The sequence below is a fragment of the Protopterus annectens genome, chromosome 5.part0 (genome assembly GCF_019279795.1).
Source record: "Protopterus annectens isolate FY-2018-M chromosome 5.part0, PAN1.0, whole genome shotgun sequence".
Lineage (NCBI taxonomy): Eukaryota > Metazoa > Chordata > Ceratodontiformes > Protopteridae > Protopterus > Protopterus annectens.
This window is the reverse complement of record NC_056735.1, coordinates 1,140,484,338-1,140,509,671: the sequence shown is the minus strand read 5'-3', so window position 1 is coordinate 1,140,509,671 and position 25,334 is coordinate 1,140,484,338. Positions and strand designations below refer to the sequence as shown.

At 40.0% G+C, this 25,334-nt stretch overlaps 1 protein-coding gene across 2 annotated transcripts in view; it reads right to left on the bottom strand.

Moving 5' to 3' along the window:
• The window catches only part of MRPS9 (mitochondrial ribosomal protein S9), a 1,235,001-nt gene that overhangs the window by 431,400 nt on the left and 778,267 nt on the right, over positions 1-25,334 (bottom strand). For both annotated transcript variants that reach the window (XM_044070995.1, XM_044070996.1), the window contains one exon: positions 20,426-20,511. In XM_044070995.1, the coding sequence (XP_043926930.1) occupies positions 20,426-20,511 (86 nt within the window). The remainder of the gene's footprint in view (positions 1-20,425; positions 20,512-25,334) is intronic.

Here is a 25,334-nt window from a genome sequence, read left to right as displayed (position 1 = left end):
CGTACCTTCATCAAAAAATTAAAACCCACTACACTTTCTGCTGATCAACTCCCTGCCGAGTACCTACAAAAATCAGCTGATGCTATTGCTTACCCCATCTCAATACTAATCAATCAAACCATAGTAGAAGCTAAAATTCCCACCATCTGGAAAATATCCTATGTAATCCCACTTCACAAAGGAGGCAGCACTACTGAATTCTCCAATTATAGGCCAATAGCTATACTCTCTCTACTTGCAAAGATTATGGAAAAATGTATTCATAGACAACTCATGCACCACCTAATCCAGAATCACCTTATGGCAGACACTCAGCATGGCGTCTGTCCTCATCACAGCACTACTTCAGCCCTCCCAGCCTTTACCAACACCATAAACCATAATCGCAACAATAATTAAATATCCTCAGCCCTATTCTTGGATCTTTCAAAGGCATTCGATATGGTTGATCACCAACTTTTAATCCACACCCTGTAAACATTCTGTCTAGATACTAGAGCCCTTCAATGGTTTCAATCCTACCTGAATGGTCGACAGCAGGCTGTCCTCTGGCAGAACAAACTCTCTAATCTTCTACCTAATACCCTTGGAGTACCACAAGGCTCTATACTAAGGCCCTTGCTGTTCTCCATCTTCATTAACGACCTTTATACTGTCATCCCAAATGTCAGCTGTATCCAATATGCTGATGACTCTACTCTGATTTGCTTGGCCACATCTCCAGTAGAGTTATGGTCAGCTACCCAGACCACCTTTAATACAATAGAAAACTGGCTTTCTGAACATCGTCTGATCCTAAATCCCAAAAAAACTAAAATGCTGTTATTTTCACCAACACGTAGGTCTATACCGCTTTCACCTTTACCATAAATTCAAATGATGGCACAATAATCTCCCCTGACCCCTCTACAAAACTATTAGGTGCCATAATAGATAATAATCTAAAATTTGACCTACATGTTAACCAAACTATCAAAACCATCAAGAAAAAACTAGGGTCACTTTACAGAATAAAACCCTTCCTAACCCATCCAGCTAAAATTGCCATAGCTCGATCTCACCTTCTTTCAACTCTTCTGTATACATCCCCCCCTACTCTCAAATTTAAACAAGACTGTACTTAAACTTTTAATTTGCTACAACCACATTGCCAGGTTGGCCACTGGGCTGCCTTTTAGGACACATCATTGCATCAATCTAAATCAGCTTGGGTGGCTTGAACTACCCAGCCTAATCCAGTATAACCAACTGATTATGGCCTATAAAATCCTCTATAATCCGGACAATACTCCTGCACTTAAAAATATTATCACCCCCTATAACAATCCTAGACCGCTTCGATCCTCTAACAAACTACCAATTCAGACTAGCAAAATTAATAACACAGCCGGTGACTCTCTCTTTACAAACTGTGTAAGTAGACCTTGGAACTCTCTTCCAGCTGATATTAACTTACTTTCTACCTTAGGTCAATTTAAAACTAGACTCAAACAACATTTTGCACTTAACTGGCTATGTCAATGTATCAATCCTGGCTAACTCTCTCTAGAATGTGTAAAAATCTGTTAACCAGCTTACTGTGTAATTTAATTTAATCCTGACTTTTAAGATCGGGATTAACTCTAACCTGTGGAACTTGTTTAACTTGCTTACTTATGTAATCACTGTAAATAGTCTGTTTGTAATATGTAATGCTGGTATTATGTAATGCTGTATCTGCTTACCCTTGGAGCTTTTCTCCCCTGGCCTCCGCTGAAAATGGAAATGCATCCAGTCGGACTATCCCGGTCAACAAATGTAAAATAAATAAATAAATAAATATTGTCTGCAGAGATCATTCAATCCCTATGAAACAAGACAATGCTTCTAACAACTTTGGAATTCTGGATGCAAGTAGGCAGCAATCTGAGGATCCTGTTTGTTTAAGAAGGAAACAAAAAAAGAAAGAATGGAAGAAGTTCACAACCAAGGAAGAAAAATAACCTGATTAATGTGTGCAAAGTGCAGAGAAGACGTACTAAAAAGGACACTACTTTGTTATGCAACACAGGTTAAAGTGAATGATATTTTACTAACAAAAAACTTTCAGTCTACAGAAAAAGGCATAATTTTTCCAAAAGAGAAGGTAGAAAAAAGAGGCAAGGGGCAGGTGAAAAGGAAAAAAAAATCAAAATTGAACATGGAAGGATGAAAGAACATTACTGTAAGAAAAAGGAAGAGAAAGACCGGTGTTGACTACATGGCTCAGGCTGTGGATTTACAATGTCAGCTGGATATGAATTTAATACATAATGAAAACAGTGGAATTAATAAGACTAATGGTGATGAAGATCTAACCTTTGTAACAAGCGTTAGAGCAGACATTACTGTATTAGTAATTGAATATTCTTCAGAGCTGGTCAGCAAAGACATTCTTGTAATTGAAGATTCAATTATTAGAGGAACTGATACTATATTTGCAGAGAAGACAATGAACATCAAATAGTGTTATGCTTGTCAGGAGCAAAAATAGAAGATGTGAGACAAGCCTTGGAACACCTTTAAGGAAGTATGGATCTCTTTTTATTCATGTCAGTACAAATTCTCTCATCTGCAAGGATTCTCTGACTGTTAGTAAGGCACTGACCGCCCTCTTTGATAGTATAGCTTGTACTGGTGTTAGGACATATTTTTCACAAATCACCTATAGAAAGGATAGTCACGTCACCATAAATGAAAAGATTTTTTGTGTAAAGTCCTACATGCTTTTAACTGCATATTAAAACTTGAGAAGAGGCCACAGCTCTGTCTTTTGAGAGTCGGGCAGAAATTTTCCCCCCACCCTCCCACTCAATTACTGTTGTGTTCTTAAACACCACTGTCTTTCTAGTTGCCTGCCCCTTATGTTAATTTGACCATATATCTCACTTCCTCTCTGCTTTTACTGGCTTGTGTGAGTAAGTGCAAAATTATCATTTTGTGAAATCACTCCCCTTCAACTATTTAAATTTATTGGCCATCTTACTGTATTCCTTAGTACCAGAATACAAAAGTGACCACCCCCTTTCAATCTATCTTGCTGTTTTAAAAATAGTAACACTCCACTAAAACTTTTTAGACAGGTAAAACTTAAGTTACCTACTTTCACATCTAACTTCTCTAGTGCACACTGCAGTGTTTAGGATAAACCATTTTTTTCCATCTTACCTTTAACCATCCCTGTGACTAACACTTGCTCTAAAACCTGCTGGAAAGCACTAGAAGCCTTAAACTGATACAAGCACTCAACTCTCCTTGTTAACAAGGAGAAATTAATCGTAGGCACTAAACAGCCTATAACTGCAAGGTATCTTGCTAAGGTAAGGAAAACAGCTCTTGTACTTTACAAAACCCCCCCACCAAACCAGGCATGTCCAAGGGTCAGCTTCCGGTGATTTCTCCTGTCCACCTGGTGAATCTGGCATACTGGGGCAAAGCAGCAATTGCCTCATGTACACAGACAACCCTCTCCTCCTACCACCCAACACTACAACCTGCGAGAGTTGCACTTACATTGCCAAACTGGAAGCAAAGCTCTCTCCATCCAAGACTGTGCTAGACAGTCATGAGGAGAAGGTTAACACCCGCACTACACTTCAAGTAACACATAGCCCTTCTAAACCCACACCACCAACACCCTCACATAGCAACACTAAACCCTCATAAGCGGAGGCCCTCAACAGTAACCTGCCCAAGCAACAAGGACCTCCAAAGCTGAAACGCAAACAAACATCAATCACAACCAAAGTGTCACATAGCTCACAACACCAGTGTGCCACCGAACAACAGCTCCTAAGGCAAGACAACGTACCCAACACTTTAGTCATAGGTGACTCCATAGTCAGGCACACTGATGTCCCACTCACCAGGCTGAACAAGGAGAAAATTACAGTCTGCCTGTCGGGTGCCAGGATCCCCACATAATGCATGCACTCAAGTCACTCCACAGTAAGTAAAAATATGACTCTGTCATTGTCCATGTTGGAGTGAATGGCTAAGCTTCCGGTGTCATTCAAAGGGGATCCAGTATCTGTCTGCCTGGGACGACATGACCGACAGACCACAATGCTTTGCCAGAGATGGTTTGAACCTGTCACCCCTGGGATTCAGGTTACTGGCTAAGGCTCTTGCCACCCCTATAGTGCCTTTTTTAGGCAAAGTTCAAAGGAAAAAAACACTACTGTAACAGGTACAAGCATGCAAAATCTGAAGGTAATGCTACTCAATGCTAGAAGTCCAAACCTCAAAATGCACTCTCTCGAGGCACTCCTAAAAATGGAGAATATCGATATCTGTGCAGTAACTGAGACTTGATTCATGGCTCCAGAGAGCACCCCTGCAATACCAGGCTACAACTCTTACCACATTTTTCAGCCACCAAACCAGGACCAAAACACTAAAGGTGGAGGAGTGTCCATATTCACCAAGGATATTCATGCCACCAGGCTAGTTGCCCAACACAATGCATCTAAAATTATCCAGGTGCAACTAACACTAGGTAAGACTGCAATACAAATTGCAGCTTGCTACAGATCCCCCACCATGCCCCAAGATTCTCATTACACCTTTCTAAACATACTGGAAAATATTAAGATACAACTACACACCCTAATACTGGGTGATTTCAACTACCCTGCCATTAACTGGGAAAACTATTCATGTACCAACACCTTTGCCCAACGGTTCTTGGAATTCATAAGTTCCAATGCCCTGGATCAACTAATCCATGGTCCCACCAGGGGCTCCAGTATCCTAGTCCTGGTCATTACCAACATGGGAAATCGATGCTCCACACTTATGGTCACCCCCTCGTTGGTCAGGTCTGACCATAAGCTAATAACCCTTGACATCCCTCCCCCATCCCCACAGTAAGGAAACCTCCGTAAAAAACTTAACCAAAGCCAACTTCATGGTACTCAAGTCAGATGTGACAAACTTCATGACACCCATGTAGATGGGAACTGAAAGTTCGACTGCTGAATCCTACACTAAGCCACTGTACAAGCACATCCACTCATGCATGTATCGTGCCATCCCAAATAAAACCAAGACGCTCTCCTCCAAAAAAAGGAAGCCAATCTGGTGGTCCCCTGCCATAAACAAACTTTAAAACAAAAGGAAGAAACTGTTGCAGAAAAGAGGAAAATCCTAGGATGCAAAAAACTCCCTTACCAGCCTCAGTAAGAAGCTGAAATCCCTCATAAAATCCTCCAAAGCTAGTTATGAAAATAAAATTGGGATTCCAAAGATGACCACAAGGCATTCTATAGCTATGTCAAGAATCTAAATGGCAATGCTCAGATCTGCTCTGAGCCACAACAGAATGGCATTAAATATACAGATCCCAAGGATATTGCCAATATTCTGGCAGATCGATTCAGTGCCAACTTCACCCCCCTCTCACCCCCTAAAGGGCCCATCTCAATATCGAAAGATTGCCAAATTCCAGTAATAATAGCCACACAGGTGAAAACCGCACTCTCCAAAGCTAAGAATACAGCATCCATAGGACCTGACATCCAGGGCTGTGTACTACATGAACTACAAAATGAACTGGCACCTTACCCAAGTGTCATGTTTAATCATAGCCTCACCTCAGGCTTCGTGCCCACTGTGTGGTGCACAGCTACAGTTATCCCACTCCACAAGGTGGATCCACCTTGGATCCTGGGAACTACTGCCCCATCAGTCTGACGAGCCTGATCTGTAAGGCCATGGAACTTATAAACAAATACATTGACATCCTTCAAACACTAGACCCCACCCAGTTTGGGTTTGTGAAGGGCCGATCTTGTCTCCTGAACCTGATTGACTTCAACATCAGTCTCCAAAGCTGTGGGCGAGGGTAAGGCAGTCCACACAGCCTATCCGGACCTTGCCAAGGTCTTCGACACCATCCCCCACTCTGGAATCATAGATAAACTTACTAAACTGGACATTAATCCCTATGTCACTCAATGGGTTGCCAACTGGCTTACTGACAGAACCCACACTGTAAAAGTAAAAGACTCCAAATCCAGCTCCAGACAAGTGGAGTACCTCAGGGTTCAGTCCTGGGACCGCTCTTGTTTGGCATCTACTTCTCTGAAGTACAGGCCAACACTAAGGGACTCTGGCTAACAAAGTTCACAGATGACTGCAAACTAGGAGCCATTATTGAATCCCCAAATGATGTGGATGTTCTACAAAAGGGCCTTACAGAAACATATGCTTGGTGCCACAGCCATGGGCTCAAGCTCAATGCCAGGAATTGTATAGTTATCCCTTTTGGGAAAAAATATGTACCCATGAATTACCACATAGGTGGCAGTAAACTAAACACCAAAAGTGTGATAAAAGACTTGGGGACACAGGTGGACAGTGGTCTCACCTTCGATAACCACATCGCCACAGCAGTCAAGAAATCCTTCTATGTAGCACACCTCATCACTAAGGGCTTTTGATCCAGAAAAAAGGAGGTCATTGTCCCAATGTACTCATCCCTCATTAGACCCATTATAGAATACAACACCCTGTTTAGTATGGACCTCTCAAGACATCTGCAACAACTGGAAAGGCCGCAGAAATACCTCACTAAAAGAATCACAGGCCTAAAGCAGATGCCCTATGCTGACCATCTGAAAAAAACTCCAGCTATACTCTGTCGCATATTGTCTACTCAGAGGCAATCTCTGCTTAACATACAAGGCCATGTCAAACCCAGAGCGGCTGGACATGCTACACTTAAAGAAATCCCAATCCCTCAGAGCCACATGCTCCAGGGATCTAAACCTTGTCATCACAATGAACAAAACATGCTGGAGGGATAGATTCCTGACCCAGAGACTCCCCAGACACTGGAATAGACTTAACGATTGGATGGGAGATAGAAAATTCACCCCGGGGATCACATCAGTCACCCTGCTAGACAGGGGTCCAGGGAAGCACATATTGTGGGAAGAAATAGCCAGGGAATTGTTATGGCTAGACTTGTATAGGCCCTATGGCCAATAGCCTATGAACCTATGAAAAAAACGTCCTGTTTTAAAAAAATGGAAATGTATAAGCATCCAAGTCTAGTTTTGGGCACAGAAGATCAGAAGAGAATTTCTGCAGCAGATATTTTGCAATATTTGACCAACACTAGGCAGGATTTTTGCCAGGTCGAACATTTAACAGTTCACTTGTGATGCATCTCTGATGGTTGTTAATGCTAGGAGCATTAATAAAGTTTTTTATTGAGAAATTTGCTATGTTCCCACAAGACTGATGTTGTTATTGTTTGTGAAACATGGTTAAAGAACAATGATGAAAACCAGTTTTGTCAGGGTATAAATGTTTATACTGTAACAAACATTCTAACAAAAATCAGGTGGAGGTGTTATGATTGGGATTAAAGATGGTCATGAGACCTGTGATTATTACATGTTCACTGACAACACCAATACCATAGACTGTGTAACTGTGACAAAGACAACCCTGGAACATATAACAATTGTTGGAGTGTATAGACCATCCAAGTCAAGTGCAGATGTCCTAGAGGAATTCATGCATTTCTTTCATGAAACACAGGAGGGAAGAATAATATTAGCTGGGTACTTAAATTTACCAGAAACAGACTGGAATAATACTGACTCAACAATATTAAGAAGGAAATTATTCACAACATATATTCAGGAACAATGGTTTCAGATTGCAAAAAAACCTACCAGGGGATGGAACATACTAGACATTGTTTGCATTCCTAAAGAAATTACTGTTACTTCAAGTCAAATTTTACCATCATTGAAGTGCAGTGATCATGGGGTTATAAAGGTTAATTTGTTGCTAGATAATTCTGCCAAACTGAAAACTAAACTAATGCACAGAAAGTTAATTACTGATTATATGGAAGCAAAAGAGTTACTATGTAAAACTAACCGGAGTGAAGTGTTCAGTGGAAAAACTGCAGATGGAATGTGGAAAGTTTTGAGAGAGAAATTGTTTGAGTGCAAAAAAATAACGTTTAACATCAGGATCTGGGCATACAACGTCAGGGGGATATATTTTCATAAGAACAAGATATCTAAGGTGAGAGACAACAAATATAAGAAATGGAAGAGAGGTTCAACTGCAACTTTGAAAACTGAAATAAACAAGCTGGACAAACAGATTAAGTATAGTGTGAGACAAGATGAAGAAAATTTACATAAAGATATTGAGCATAATGGGAAACCTTTTTATAGATACTTAAGATGTGGAAGGAGTAAACACACAAATTGATAAACTGTGTGCAGATTCTAAAATTTATTCTCAGACAACAGATTATGGATATATTTACAAAATGTTATGCAACACAGTTTGGCTCCACAAAAGGGATAAATTGTCCAAGTGACATCCAGGTAACCCCAGATACTGGAATCAAATTAGATTATATTGAAAAAGAACTACACAAACTGCATCCAAACAAAGCACAGGGAGGAGACAGAATTAGTAACAATGATCTGAGAACACTTCAGCAAGAACTTATGGTACCATTACATCTATTATTCACTAGATCGTATAAATATGAGGAGATTCCTCAAGATTGGAAACATGCGCTTTTAAACCTGTCTTTAAGGGAAAGGGGAGTAGGACAAACGCAGAGTCATACAGACCCTTGTCTACTTTCATGTTGTGGAAAAATAATGGAGAAGGTAATACTGGACAAGTTATTGTCAGAATTGGATAAGTTGGGACTTGAAACCATATAACAGCATGCATATGTTGAAAACGGATATATTACCACCTGTAACATGATGTTCTATAACAATATAACAACAGCTATTTATGAAAAATTGTGCTGTGATGTAATTTATATAGATTTAACTTCAGCATTTGACAAGGTCACACACAAAACACTGATCAATAAATTAGAATAACTAGGTACTGATGTACTCTTGATAAGATGGATAGCTGTATAGCTTACAAATAGGACATGGCAAGTAACTGGACAGGTGAAATCCTTGGATACAATCAGGGTGTCCCACAGGTCTCTGTCCCAGGCCCTTACTTGTTTAGATTGTATCTTTCATATCTAAGTTTTTCATCTGAGGTGTTCTACAACCTATATGCACACAACCTGAAATTGGGCAGAGGGAGAATAATATCCTGATAAATGCATCAAAAACTAAGCTTATGAGATTTGGGAGACTTAAATCGAAAGGTGAATATTTAATACAGCACACAGTGATTGAAACTGCAGACTCATTTTAAGGACCTGGACCTGGGTATATGGGTAGATCCGGCTACGAGATTTTCTAATTATATCAATCAATTGGTTAATAATAGTTGTAGAAATATCGGTTGTATAAAATGATTTATAAAGTCTAGGAAATCAAAAATGATGAAATCATTGTTTGTTAGTAAAATTAGACCCAAACCTGAGTATGGAATAACAATATGGAAACCCGATAAGAAAACAAGCATGAGTAAACTGGAAAGAGTACAGTAGACATATACTAAGGCATCAATGGATGTGAAAATATATTTTTATATATATATATATATATATATATATATATATATATATATATATATATATATGTGTGTGTGTGTGTGTGTGTGTGTATGTGTAACATGTTGGGGTCATTACTTCAAACAGAATATGCAACTTTAACAACATTCTTCATAATTTTCCTTGCTTCGGACTAGTCTGCTTTTCATTTAAAATAGTTTCATTTTACTGCTTCAACAATGCACAGGACAGGCTTTCTTCAAACTTAGTTAGTTTTAAGGATCACAATATCAGTAATGCAGATCACTCAATCCCAGTAACACTCAGGATAGTCATCAGTTTCCTTACAATAGAAATTCCCTCCCTGTCCACTTCTAAAGCTCCTTTCCAGTTTGGACTCACAGGGAGAGGACTCCTCTTCCACTCTAGGCCTCTTGACTTCTACACTTTAAATATTTGTTGAAATGCACTGCAGTCTGCATTCAGCACCCACTCTGAGGACCCCTCCCACCACACTGTTTAAATTACCTTACAGAGTACCTCTTTCTTTACTGCAGTACTGCACAACAGTAATGAACTGACTCTGTGGGTTTTTCAGTGGGGGTTATCTCTGCAGGCTCTGAAGTGACTCAACCAATTCTGCTGTCTTTGGACTTCCTACTAGAAGCTTTAAAGATGATGTTTAAAGGTGCAAAATTGATCTTTGTTTTTTGCATAAAAAAGTGTTCTCATGCATCTTTATACATGCAAACAGTTTTTATACAAAACACAAAGTTGTTTCACACCATTTTCTAAATAATTTTTTTTAAAAATTGCTTCCAAACGAGGAAGACTTAACTTACAGTATTTATGGCATTAATAGTAATGGGAACACAGAAGCTAGGTGCTTACATCACACTAGGTAAACAGTTCTAATCATGCTGGATTAGCATGCAACTGTCAAACTGTTAAATTAACAATGAGGCAAAAAAAATGGTTACATGATTAGCAACCCCACTACTACTCACATTATGTCTGTTATTATTAGATTTTTTTTTTTAATGTAAAGTGATCTTTTTTCAATTAGTTTAACATGGCGTTTTGGTGCATTTTGCTGATATTAACAGTCTCACAGTCTCAGTGGTGCAACATGTAGTACACTCACCTTTGCTGCAAAAGTCTGTAGGTTCTATTCCCACACCAGCCAGACTGAAAGCTGGCACTGGAGGTGCTGCAATCCTGAATGTGTCATCCCTCAGATGAGACATTAATCCAAACTCCCCATCTACACGAGTTGGTGGTAGCTAAAGTGGATGTAAAAGATCTCACAGTATGTATCGAAAAGAGTAGGGATCTTTTATTTATATACAAAAAAGAACTCTCATTTATAATAAATTCACAAATATTTACAAATGTACAAATATATAGATATACAAAAATGTTTATACATATTCATAATTTCCTTTACAATCATACTAAATTTTCATCCCTATTAGACCCATATTCCTTTTTCCATAACCACCATCTGATTTTACTTAAGAGAGAGTAGGGGAAGTTTCCTGATGCCTTTGCCAAATTTCCCCCTAGTGGTATAAATACCACCTCAAGTCTCCCCTGAAAAGAGGCCACTAACTTACTGGGACTAACCCAGCCAGCACAGGATAAATAAAATGAAAATAAATAAATAAAAATATTATGTGCTATGGATTTTAACTTGTCAGCATTAGCTACTGTTGGTCTTTGGTACTTTGAGCGTTGGTATTTTATTGTGTCATACAATTTATATCCATTTCATCTATATATGTGTCTACTTCACATGATCAATCTTTCAGATGTTCGGCTTTCATATGGCTGAGACCATATAATCGAACATTTACAAGTTCGAACATGTTAAAAAAAATAAAACAAACAAAAAAATAAACTAAACGTTTCTAGCATAGCACAGACAAACACATTTTCTCACATGCTTTTGGGAGACTATGTATTGTTTTGCAAATGGGCCTGTATGTTTTTCTGTGTAAGAAAAGGCTTCCGTCTTCCAACCCTACCCCATAACCCAGACATATGGAGACCTACAGGAGATTGTTGTCACATGTAGTACACAACCAGTACTTAGTGTTGCTGTAGGTCTCTTGGCATCCTCCCTGACCAGTTTTCGTCTTGTCTTTACACCAATTTTGGAGGGACATTCAGTTCTTTGCAACATCACTGTTGTCCCATATTTTCTACACTTTTTGATGACTGTCTTCACTGTGCTCCATGGTATATCCAATGCTGTGGAAATTTTTTTGTACCCTTCTCCTGACTGATACCTTTCAACAATGAGATCCCTTTGATGCTTTGTAAGCTCTCTGCGAACCATACCATGGCTTTTGCTGTAGCAGGCAACTGAGTAAATGTCAGGAAAATCCTACTAGGACAGCTAAACTTTATTTGGGGTTAATCACAGTCTCTTTAATTGATGCCAGTTGTGTACCCAAGAAGACTGAATGCTGTAATTAAATCAAAAGGTGCTTCAACAAAGTATTAGTTTAAGGGTGTGCACACTTATGCAACCAGCTAATTGTACGTTTTTTATTTTTTATATTTTTTCCCCTAACAGATTTGTTTGTTTTTCAACTGAATTATACAGGTTATAGGTCATATTAAAGTTGTGAAAAGTTTTGAAGTGATTTATTCTGGTCTCATTTTTTTATATCACAAAATCCTGGCATTTTAACAGGAGTGTGTACACATTTTATATCCAGTGTGTGTATGTGTGTGTGTGTATGTATGTATATGTATATATATATATATATATATATATATATATATATATATATATATATATATATATATATATATATATATATATATATATATATATATATATATATATATATATATATATATATATATATATATACACACGCGCGTGTGGCACCATGGCTTAAAGGTTACATATTCTAAATAAAGTACTGCTGTCTTACTGCATTTTTAATTTATTCTTCATACATAAACTTGAAAATACTTTAAAAAATATGTTGGAGGTTTCATACAAAAACAAAATAAAATGCAAAAGGTACCTGCTCTTTACTCAGACACAGCCAACACCACAGCACAATAGAAAAGAGAATACTACTGACTCTATAAAATCAAACAACTGCAAAAATGAAGAATCAATTCATCAAAACATCTCACAAAGCTCTCCAGCAGCTATGATCTCACTTGAAGGCACACATCCTCTCGAAAGACCCTGAGGCAAGTGAGCACCTAGTTGGTTCACCACAACTCCAAAACTTGAGCTATGAAACTTAACAGACGCACTTGCTGCCATACCTGGATGGTACACTATTCACAAAAATGACCCTAACACCCAACTTACTATTACAACCCTTACAACTTCAATGTCATATTAAATAAAAATGTCAACAACCCAAATATACTGGAAGTAACAAGAAACAAATGCACTTTCTTCAAGACTGCATCCTAACAAAAAAAAGACACGAAAAATGTTTGAAATGTCCAGTAAAATAGCCTTAATAACCTAACTACAGTATTCTTGAACCTCTGAAGTAAAAGCCATTCCCCCCAAAAAAAACTACCTATTACTATGGTTAGTAGCAGTACACAAAAAGAGCAGTACATAGGTTCATAGGTTGGTAAAAACTGCAAGCCCAATGAAACTAAACCTTTAAAATAAACTTTGCTTCAGAATTAAAAAGATAAATCTATTTTATTTAATAAATTTGTAACTGGATAGGTGAGTGAGCAGGTCCATGGAACCTTTTCAGTCATGAAATGTGCCACAAGCCAAAGACCTTAAGCATCAACATACAGTTAGTTACAGCATGATTAAATGAGTGATGCTAATATTTAACTAAAACTAAAACTCCCACTGTACATGGAGTCATGTTTTATGTGAAGCAATAACTTTTTACTGCAGGGCCTGGCAGTGTTACAAAGCAGTGAAGGCACACAAAGTTTTGAAGCCACACATTTGGTATTCCTCATCAGGCAGTCAAGTAAAAGTGTTGACCTTTGCTAATAGTTTGCTACATTAACAAAGAAAAAGAAGGAATAAAGTCTGTGAAAGGCATGCATCAGAATTATTTATGCACTGCCTAATGAACTGTGCATTAGTGAATTGTGGACAAAAGCTCTTAAAAGGAATCACTGAAGATGCATGGAATCAACTGGGAAAGGATATGGACCAAGTCCAGTTGGGTGCTCCTGTTCCACTGGCACATGTCTGTACAATGCAAAGACATAAATATTAGTTTCGTGTGACAGCAAAGAAACTGCTGTAGTTCAGTGGGTGTGCTTACAAGTTGTAGCTGGCTGGGATCAAACAAAGAACTGAGCATAAACCCAATATGGGGCCAGAAAATAATGTTTATTAAAAGAAAATGCCACTAAACATTTCACTAACAAAGTACAATACAGAAAGTCATAGTGGGAGACCTACCATTTGATGAATGGTGATTCCAGGGATGCTCTCTCTCTGATCCCATATCCTGGAAATTACAATTTCCACAATGCTTTTATATGTACTGGTTCCCCTGCATGACTGCAACTGGTGCAAGTTTTAATTCTTTATCAGTGGTTTTTCTTTTTCCTGCAGCTTTGTAACCATGGAGGTTACAGTACACATGTAAGTGCATTCGGCACTTTGTATCACCTATCATTATTGTGATTTGTAGACGTAGAGCACAATAACATGTGACTTGGCTAAAGAATTGCTATACCTTATGCATTAGTGTTATCAGTACACTGCTATATACTTTATGCATGGGTACTGCAAACTGAACTTCTGTGTAGCCAGTTAGTGCAACAGAGTCTAGAGTAGGGCATGGCTACATACTTTAAGTAGCTGCCCTGCTGCAATGTTATCCATTGTCATGCTGTATGGTGATTCATAAAAGCTTTTCATTCATTAGGCATAATGACAGTGCCATGGTCATGTTAGAAGAGGATCTAGTACTCTGAGATCTCTCTCTCACTCTCTCTCTCTGCTGAAAGACTGGCAGTGTCATTGAGTGGTTGTTCTGGTACCAGGTTTGTCTGCACTACAGGGAACTTTGTAACTAGTACTTTTTTCTCCCATGCAAAGGTGTGTTTGTCTTTTACATAAACCCTAATGTTGCTGCTCAGCAGCACTTCAGCAATGATAAGGAATCTGCATGGTCAGAAATGTTACTATAACTTATGCAGTTTAGACAGTCCCTATGCAGTTGGTGTAGTATCTATGAATTGTATATCATTCCTGGGTGTTGTGTGTGAACGTGGGGGGTGTCACCTGAATGTCTGTTCTGTGCATGAAGTGCTACACCTGCACAACAGGGCAAGACAATTGCATACTGTTTTATTTATCACAATAGGGTTAGGTATGACATTTTAGTGTGTACCAGCCTTGCTTTATGTGGTACAATGTTAATGAATGCTGTTAAAAGTATTACAAAAAAATAAAATATTCTTGAATTTTCCTTCCTTTCAATACACAGAAGTATGTGAACTGATGGACATGAACGACTTCCAGGATAGTGGGGTGGGAGAGATTCATGGATAGCATATTTGATGGGTACTGTGTGAAACAGGTGGTTTTTCCACTTGACCTGAAACTCATTCTCCAAAAATACAGTACAAATGGTATCACATCTTACCAACCCCACAGACCCACACAACTATACTGGTACACTTTCAAATTAAACATTTCATAGGTGTTTACTAGGCTAACGAACAAAAGGGCCTTTTTAAGCTTAACCATGCATCCCAAATCTCTGATAAGTTCTGATACCCTTGATAAGTGTAAGCAGGTGGTTTGGAGATGAAACATTTACAAGCTAGGGCCTAGGAGATGAAACATTTACAGGTTGCCTGTGTCCATTAGAGACACAGCTGCCAAAGCAGGGATGAATATCCTGTTCCCCATCCAACTGTCCAGGTTGCACTTGAACTGAGTTAGGGAGGAACTCTGCTTCACATGGATGGGGAGCTTGTTCCAGAGATGGGGTAACCTCTAGGATACATACTTGTCTTTCCAACAGGTCCTATTTATATCACAGGCAAGGTTTAAGTATTTAGAATGGGCAATTCTGGTGGTGTTTGTTTTGCGGACATGCAGGAGGTCGATCAGAGTGGAGTCTGAGAATGCTCTGTATGTCAGGCATAGATCTTTCCTCAAAAGTCTGTAGGAGACAGAATACGGGCATAGAGCCTTGAGATGGTTTGCACAGGACATTTTACTTAAGCCCTGTATTCTTTTAGTGAGGAACCACTGTGGACGTTCCAGTTGTTGGATATGCCTGGTTAGGTACATATCAAAGGGGGCATTGTACTCAATGATAGGTCTGATGAATGCTGAATACAGTGGAACAATGACTTCCTTGGACTTAGATGCCATACCTTTGTTTATAAGTTGCACAACATAGAATTATTTCCTCACTACTGTAGACACACGATGGTCAAAGGCTAGATTACTATCTGTGCGTGTCCCTAAGTCCCTGATTACTGGGTCAACTCTAAAGGCTGAGCTGTCAATATGACAGTTACCTGGGGTGGATGACTTCCCAAAGGAAACTATTATGCATTTGTTGGCATTTAGTTTCAGTGCATGGCTCTGACACCAGTCTATGCCAGTCCCTACTGAAGAACATTTGTATCAGTGTGGGATTCAATGACGGCTCCTAATTTGCAATCATCTGCAAATGTAGCCAGCCAGAGACCACCGACACTGGCCTTGACTTCAGAGAAGTAAATGCCAAAAATCAGCAGTCCAAGGACAGATCCCTGATGGACTCCACTTGTGACTGACCTCTTTGTAGAGGTGGACTCCCCAACTCTAACTTCCTGGGTCCTGTCTGTGAGTCAGTTGGCTATCCACTGGGTAACATACGGGTTTGTACCTAACCTCCTGAGTTTCTCAACAATGCCCGAGTGGGGTATTGTGCCAAATGCCTTTGCCAGTTCAAGGTAGGTAGTATGAACCATTTTGACCTCATCCATTGATTTGATGACCTTCTCAAAGAAATCTACCAGGTTGAGTAGGCATGATCTGCCCTTGACAAAACCAAACTGGGTTGCGTCCAGTGTCTGGAGGTTTACTGTATCACTACTGATCATGACCATGATAATTCCTTTCATGGCTTTACATACAGGACTAGTGAGACTTATGGGTCTGTAGTTTCCAGGGTCTGTAGATGGCCCACCTTTGTGCAGAGGGATGACTGTAGCTGTTCTCCATTCATGAGGCACGAAACCTATTTGGAGGCTACAGTTAAATAGCAATTCCAGAGGCCTGACAAGTCATGTTTCATGCTATTTAGAAGGCATCCTGGGATACTGTCTGGGCCCACTGATGCAGTGTTCTTGGTCTTAGAGAGAGCATTAAGGACCTGTTCCCTAGTGATAGCAGGGGGAGTTGTATTCAATGGTATTTCCTGAGAGAAGGTTGAGGGGGAGAGAGGGGTAAAGTTGGAACTGAATGCCAGTAGGTTTGCTATATCTTCTGGCTCAGTATAGGTGGCTCCATTTACAATGATCTCTGAACAAAATTGTGTATTGCCTTTGAGGTTGCGAACATAGCTGAAGAATGCCTTGCGGTTGTCCTTGGCCTGGGAGGCCAAATTCACCTCAAATTTGGCTTTGGTAGACTTTGTCTTCTAAGATGTTTGTTTAGTTTGATGACAGTGCTTTTATACTACTGGGTGCTGCACCTCCTAATTTTTGCCATGATTTTCTTCATTCTGTTATACAGCATACTGATTTTGTGATTCCACCAGGGTGGCTTGTTTTTTGAGATATTTCTGTACTTCTTCCTGGTGGGTACAGCTGCTTCTGTGCAGCTATTAAAATGCTTGCATAGGGTTTCTGTGAACACTTCTGGATAGGCAACAATGTTCTCAGGGTATACGGGGTCTTGAAATTTTGTCAGGTTATTACTTAATAGCAGGAGGTTAGCCTTAGGGTAGTTCATGAATATTCCAGGTTTAGCTGGGGTCCAGGTTTTACTTTTACTTCAAAGGAGAGCATTTTGTGGTCTGACCTTACCAGGGAAGATGTTACAGTAGGTGATGTGCAGCACTCTCCCGTATTAGTGAGGACCAGATCCAGTGTGGCTGCACCCCTGGTTGGTGTATTGACTACCTGGTTCAGGAAGTTTGTGTTTACAAAATCCAGGAATCTCTGTACCTGTAATGTTTGGTGTCGTATAGGATTCCCAGTGGGTAATTAAAGTCACCGACGAATATGGTATTGGGTTGGATGGTTAGTGTTTCTAGTACGTTTAAATACATGTTATGGGTTTCCTGGGTCATACAGGGGGACCAATAGCTGGCAAGGAAGTGATATTGGATTTTGTCTATGGTGATTTGGACATGGAGCAGCTCAAGTGCATTGCCTTGTTTTACCAACCTTGAGGTGTATTTATTTTTGATGTAAATAGATAAACCTCCCCCTTTAGCCCCTGTGTAATAGATGGTCTAAATGTGTGGAAAGCATTATAACCTTGCACTATTGGTGTGTTCTCCATGGCTTTAAGCCATGTCTCAGTGACCACACAGACATCAGCATTCTCTAGGGTGAAGACAGCTTCTAGGGAGTGGAGTTTTTTGTTTAGACTCCTAGCATTGAGCAGTAATACCTTTAGATTTTTTTGGTTTTGATTTGCTATGTTGGGAGTAGTTTCAGCTTCACATTGCCTAAAAAAAGGCACCATGGGGGAAGACAATGTTTTAGCTAATATTCGAAAGCCTAGAGGGGAGAGGTGCAGACCATCTTTTGCAAAGCAATGTGGACTGTTGACCATCTCCTTCCAAGCTGACAGATATTGCACCCCCTTAGAATGACACCAGAAACTAAGCCAATTATTAAAGCCAATCCTCTTTTGTTTGTATTGTGGCATCATCCTTGGAGTAGGTATAATGCTGCTTAATGCTAGGCTCATACCAGCCTGAGACACATATTCCGAGATCTTCCTGATGTCTCTTTTCATATAGTCTAGGGAGGTACACTTCAGGTCATTTACTCCCACATGGATCATGACTGAGCCATACTGGTACTTGTGGTCCAATTACCTGAGTCCATGTGTAATGTGGCGGATCCTAGCTCCTGACTTTCTCCTTACTCAGCCTGGTGAGAGGAACATCAGTGCATCTCATGATGGAGTCTCCAATGACCAGGATGTTGGACTGTGTGGTGGCTTGCCTTATGGGCTTAGAGGCTCCATGAGTTGTGTGTGTTGTTTTAAAAGAGTGCATGTGAGGCTGCTGAAGGTATTTGTTATGTATATTTCATCTAGGGGGGGTTTGTGGTTTAGGCAGGTTACATTTAAGTGCTTCAACATATGTGGGTCTACATGTCTGCTTTGAATTGTGTGTGATGGGTGCAGCATTTGTACTACTGACAACCTTATTGACATTAGGAGTACTTTTATTTCAGAACTTTGCCCCCAGTGACATTGTGCAAATACATCTCTCACATACCCATATCAGTTTATCTGAGAATTAACAGGTTGTCAGTAAACATTAGGCAATTTCTACATTGCCTCAGGATGCCCATATCCACCAAGCTGGTAACGAAGATAGTGGGAAAGTTCATATCCATGGCAACAGACCCTTTTTTTTTTTGATTAGACAGCTGGAGTGAGAATAAAAAGCAATTCCAGGAGTATTTGATTTGCAACTGTGGGCACAGTGCTTGTCACTGCAAACTAGTTGTCCTGTGTGCAACTAGGTACTGGAGAAATTTCAGCTGTGTTTTTACAGGAAAAATGTCACTCAAGGTGTCCGAGTCTGTACATGGCATGGCCAAATACTTGAGGCAAAACTAATATGTAGACCCTGAAAATTTAAGGATGAAGTATTTAGGCAGATATTTTAAAGTTAGAAACAAACCAAGCAGTACTTACTGAAAACAAAGAATTAGCTTGTCAAGAATGATGAAAAGGGGATTTGCATGAATGGCTACTACTAGTGCTGGTCTCACAACAGCTTCACTCTACTGGGATACAATGGTCCTTTGCTTCTTCTCTCACCAGAAGCAAAACTTTAGCACCAGTCTCAAGATGAGAAGCAAGCCACAACCTGTTTGGTGATCCACAGTATTGTCCCAAATGATGCAAGGATCTGTAGACTAGCTGTAGCCTTTTCCTAGTAGATGCCTTTGAATAGCAACCAGACCAATCAGGCATGTTAAGCACAGGCACTCACTGTGCAACCAGAAACAGTTAGGAATCAATGCACTCTGCTTCTTCTCTCACCAGAAGCAGAATATAAGCACAAATTCCAAGCTGTTGCCTATGAAGCAGTTATTAGGCTTTCTGGTGATTAGCGGTATCCAGGAAATAATGTCCCTGTGCTCCTTCTTTCACCAGGAGAAAACAGAAGCACTAATCCCAATATGACTACTGAGAAGCAGAATGTGGGCTCTCCAATAACTGGTTGTCTTGCAATAAATATTCAAAGGTAAGAAAAATGGATTAATATTATAAACACTGCAGTCTGCACTAAGCAGTTAGATATGAAAAAGGGGGCAGCCAAAGTTTCAGCTGTCAAAGTGGAGAGCCACTAATTTTAAAAGAGCAGGATAGATTGAAAGGGGGTGAGCTGGCGACTCTGGTGGGACTCAAACAAACAACCTTTGAATTAGTTTTAAATCAACTCAGCTGCAACCACATAACTTTTCAAATACATTCTTATGCATGTACATGATGTCCCAGAAAGAGATGTATACCAAAAATTTAAAAAAAGTCATTGCGAGAAGCACTTATTTAACAATCCTAGTCATCAAAGAAAGATGGTCATATCAGAGCTTGATACCTTATGGTGTGCAGATTCTAGTATAAACTCCACATCAATTACAGAATGAAGTCCTTATGAAGGTTTGAGTTACAAGTGATAAAACTCTTTGTAAGCATCATTCATTACAATGATGATGGTATTCTACAAAATAATTCAAACTAAAAAGTTAAAATCAGAAATAAATATATATGCTTACACTTGTTTAGTCTCTTTTGAAAAGAGATCCTTAGCTCTCATTCGATCTTCATATTTCTGAATTTCTAATAACTTCTCATATGTGTCCTATTATGTGAGAGAGAGAAAATGTCAGTTTACACTTGGAAACAGAAATACTGTACAATAATCAAAGTCACTTCTATCACAGGAGAATATTCCCATACAAAACTTGCAACATACAGTTTGTTCAGACACATGCTAATTTATACACTTCTCAAAACTGGCACACATAGAGCACTATGCAGTTTCCATAATAAGCTACTAAAGTACCAAAGTTTACTTAGTATTAATGTGTGATTCAGGGAAGTGCAGTTGCATTAGAAACTTGCCATATCTGTTGATGCCTGAGTGCACCTGCTATTGACTCATGGGGATTCCCACTTGCTGACTGACTTCCAGAACTCTTTCTCCCACTCTGACATTGGGATGTTGGTGGTATAAACGGACAATGGCTGGTGTCACCTTCAGACTTTCTTGTCCTGGCAAAAGGAATCCAACAAAAGGTTGCCACAGTACAACCCACGTTAGGCAATTCAACCAGAGGACCACCAAAACTGCTTTCCACTCTACTTCTAAGCTATGATGAGTGGAGGTGTTTAATATGTGGGATGACTAGTGTATCCACACCAGGCTATGTATACAATGAGAAGAGGGAAGAGTAGGAGGGAATCAATACTACAACAGCAGATATTATGAAGATCATAGTACAATTTCCTTAGGAACATAAAATCATTTTAGATATTTGATTATATCCACTGTTGCAGCACTGACTCTTGGGAACACCACCAGAGCTTATGGAACAGAGGATGGCAAGGCCCTGCGAAGAGGCAGGGGACTACAGGCCTTGGAGAATGGCTGTAGCAAAGCCTGCCCTTGCCCCATAAGCACTGTTCAGGTTATAATGCTTTGAAGAGGTGAGCACAGATGACCAGTTGCCACTGATAGTACAGGTAGTGAGTTAGCTCCTCTCAGGAAGGCAACAGTAGCTGCTGTGGCCCTTGCAGAATGGTCTCCAACATGTCCTGGAACTGTCTGCCATGAAAAACGTAACAAAAGCGGATGCAATGTACTACCCACTTTGATAAAGTCTGTTTACTAACAGATATAACCATTAGTGTAAGAAATGAAAAACTGCTCAGATTTCCTGAAATGCTTTGTTCTGCCAAGTTGATAACTTAGTTGCCTGTGCACATCTAAGGAGTAAAGATTATTTCTTCATTCTTCTTTTGGTGATGGGTAAAATACAAATCAAACAGCCTGGTGAAGGGACAATTCTGTCACCAACTTATGCTGGAAGGAGGAGTTAGTCCTTAGGATTACTCTATTTGTGAAATATTAGAAATTTTTAGCTCAGACTAGTGCTGCTAGCAGTGTAGTTTTCCAGTTCCGAAGTCTGAGGGAAATAGAGGCAACTGGCCCAAAATGGGGCAAGATGAGCTTTTCCAAGACATAATTCGAGTTCCACATAGGAGGAGTTCCCTTTTTTGGTGTTTGCAGATGCCACAATTCTTTCAGGAATTCAACTGACAATTGAGAATAGAGAAGATACACTGGCAGAAAAGCTCATATGGGCAATATGTAACAGAGAAGCTCCACTGGCAGAAAAGCTCATATGGGCAATATGTAACTTCAGTGAGACATATGACATGCCCATTTTATAGATGTCTGATAGGTGAAAACTAGACAGGTGGGCAATATTTGGTACCTGCTCTCTGCTACGGCACCAATGGGAGAACCCCTTCTACTTAATCATGCGGAATTTCCTTGTAGAGGATTTTTAAGATATGTAGGACACCCTCTAAAAACGTGCCTAAATGGGAAGAGAACTAAATCATCCACAATGTAAACATTAATGTTTTAAAGCTGGGGTTGGCTAGAGTTCCCTTGTTTAGAGTTACCAGATCTGTTTGCAGGGGCAACAGTATCAGGTCTGACTTTACTTGACCCAAAAGCAGTGAGACCGAATTATGTCAGCCAAAATGGAGCTACCAATAACATTTCTGGCTCGTCTTCCTTTATCTTCTGTTGCACCCTGGGGATCAAGGGTATAGGAAGGAAAGCATATGGAAACACACATGCTCAGTGCATGCTAAAAGCATCTGTTGTCCACTGTTGGTATCCTGGTGCAGTACTTACACGATCTGTTTTCTGGAAAAGTAAAAAGGTCTACTATTGCCACTCCCCATCTGTGAACTATATTCAGAAATACACCCCTGTTTAGCATCCACTTCATGCAGTTCACTTCCTCTGCTCAGCTGGTCTCCCAATACATTCTCCTGCAATGCAATGCAAGTCACCCCGGGGGGGAGGTCAGGCATGCTCCCCACTCCTGCTTGCATTGCCAGGCAGCTGTAAAGGTACAACTAAGTACCTCTCCACATCAATTCAGTGCTGTCTATTCAAATGGGTAATTTTCACTGCTGCCATATGGGAGAAGACAGAGAAGCCTGAAGCACTGACATCATCTCCTTTATGTTAAGGGGCCTCTTCCTGAAGGCCCTTGTCCCACATCAGATCTTCCACATGGACTCTCCAGGTTGTGTCTGTAGAGTCCACAGTGAGAGTCTGCAATCCCAAAGCTAGCTTGAAGGGTGTATAACTATGTTGAAGCAGGTTTGGTTTTCCCAACACGACAGGTCTTTTCTGTTGAAGGGTAGTAAAGCAGTGAGGCACTGCAGGGATTGCGCATACTGACATCACCTTTTTCTCAGGTACTTGGGTACCATTGCAATTTCCTCATGTACAGTCTTGCCTGGAAGACCACTGGACTGCAAAAAGCTATGTAACCCAAGACTCTGGGGAACTCTTTTGCTTTGATTTGTTCTGCTCAGAAACTGTATTGAAAACTTGGAGGAGAAAGAGAACTTTGTCCGAATGGAGGAAGGTGCTTTTCCTGCTTTGTGTTCAGCAGTAATACTCGAGACAGCACTTATCTGGAGAAGGAACAATGCAACTTTGGGAGCATCAGGGAGAGCCACAGGGATTGGAAGCAATTCAGAATAATTTTTACAGCCTTCTGGAGCTCCTCCGGGGATGTTACTTGGATAAGGCAGACATCCTGGTACATGAATGCCTTTGATCCTGCAAAATGAAATTAACAAAACCAGGCTCTTTAGAGGTGAACTGGTAGTAGGAACACCCTGCTTTGTACCTGTGGAATTGGCAGTCTACTCTGGCTAGGAAGATATGGAGATGTGCATGGTTAAATTCAGGGTGATCATGTCAACTTGTAGAAGATAAAGGTGGAAGGGCCCTGCAAGTTTAGATTTTTGAATTTTGAAACCTTTGGCATCCTTCAGCAGCTTGTTCAATTTTTATAGGACAGAAATAGAGCTCAAAGTCTTCTTTTCTTGGAACCCAAAAACTAATGTAAACCCTTACATTGTCTGTTCAACTGCAACATGGCTATCCAAAAGAATTGTAAAATTTGCTGGTATCCACTCTGAATGCAACATTCTAAATTGTTGGGTACTGCAGGGATTAGAGCTGGACTTCCTCTCAATTGCCATTTTTGTTTTGCATTCATCCAATCCAATATCCCAGAAATGTGATTGACCAAGTCTGTGGATGAATGCAAGCCAAGCACTGTTATCTGCTCATTCACTGATACTAAACTGCTCCTACAAAGTCTACCATATGCAGATACCTGGTATACTGAAAACAGTCTCAAGCTAAATGCAAAAAAAGTGCAACACAGTAGTGTCTGGCAAAAAAAGCTGTTATTAACGCATACATCACAAATGGTGCTTCTCTTCAGCTAGATATGGTCATAAAAGAGTACTTACACAGACTACTTCTCTTTTCTGCACATTTGATCATCATGTTTCCATCATAGTCAGGAAATTCCACTAACTGCCCTATGCAACTTTCAAGAGAATATCCTCAAGATTCTTAGCTGTTGTCTTACCACTGTACTATTCCCTTATCAAACCCATTACTGAATGTAATGCTCCTTTTTTTACATAGAACTCCAAGCATATTACTCAACTGGAAGGTCCCAATAATTTTTAACAAAGAAAGATAAGGGCCTTAAATCCTTCAACTCTCCTGTTAAACTAGTATAAATCTCCTTATACTCAAGTAGCCTACTAGCTATGCTCAGGTGACCAGAGTCTTTATTTTTGAGCCAGGAATAACCAAATCCTATTTGACCTCCTATTTCTTCCTTTACAGAAGCAGTGTCCCTACAAATACCCATGCTAGGGCCCTAAAGCTACACCAACCAATCAGTTGCAGAGATGAGTGTCTAGCACAGCATCTTCCCAGCCTACAGAAGATGTTGCCATTACAAGCCAAAGTAATACTCTGTCTACCTTTAAAGCTTGTCTTGAAGGCTTATTAGGTGGACTCAAATTTATACCACAGTTATCATGTACAGCCCTAGGAGGTGAGCGCTATTAACTGCTTGCAAAGCGTGGCAAGACTTTTATGTATGTATACTTAAATATTTATATGGGAAGACATCTTATGGCTCCTATGGTCCTATGTTAAGTCTGGAGTACAAACTCTGTACTCTCCCCCTCTTTTTCTGGAACTCTCTTTATGGCTCCCTAGGTTAATAAATATTTATGGGTGGGAGAATATAAATGTGATCCTTGTGGACTGTTTTCCATCCGTCTACACTTTGGTTGCTTTGTCTTGCTTAGTAGTGGGAAAACTCCTTTACATCTTAGGAAAATGGAATGAAAACGTTTTTGACCTCCTGCATGTTTCTTCCCCTTAAATCAAGATTCTTAAACATGTTCTCTGCAGGGGGTCCACAATGAAGTTTCTTGTCCACATGGGCATTAAGCAGCTCTGCTTTTGTGTGATCTGGCAGGGGCTGGGTCCCTATCCAGGCATGTATCTTAATCAAAGACCCCATGGCAGCTGTCCTGCATGATACTAAG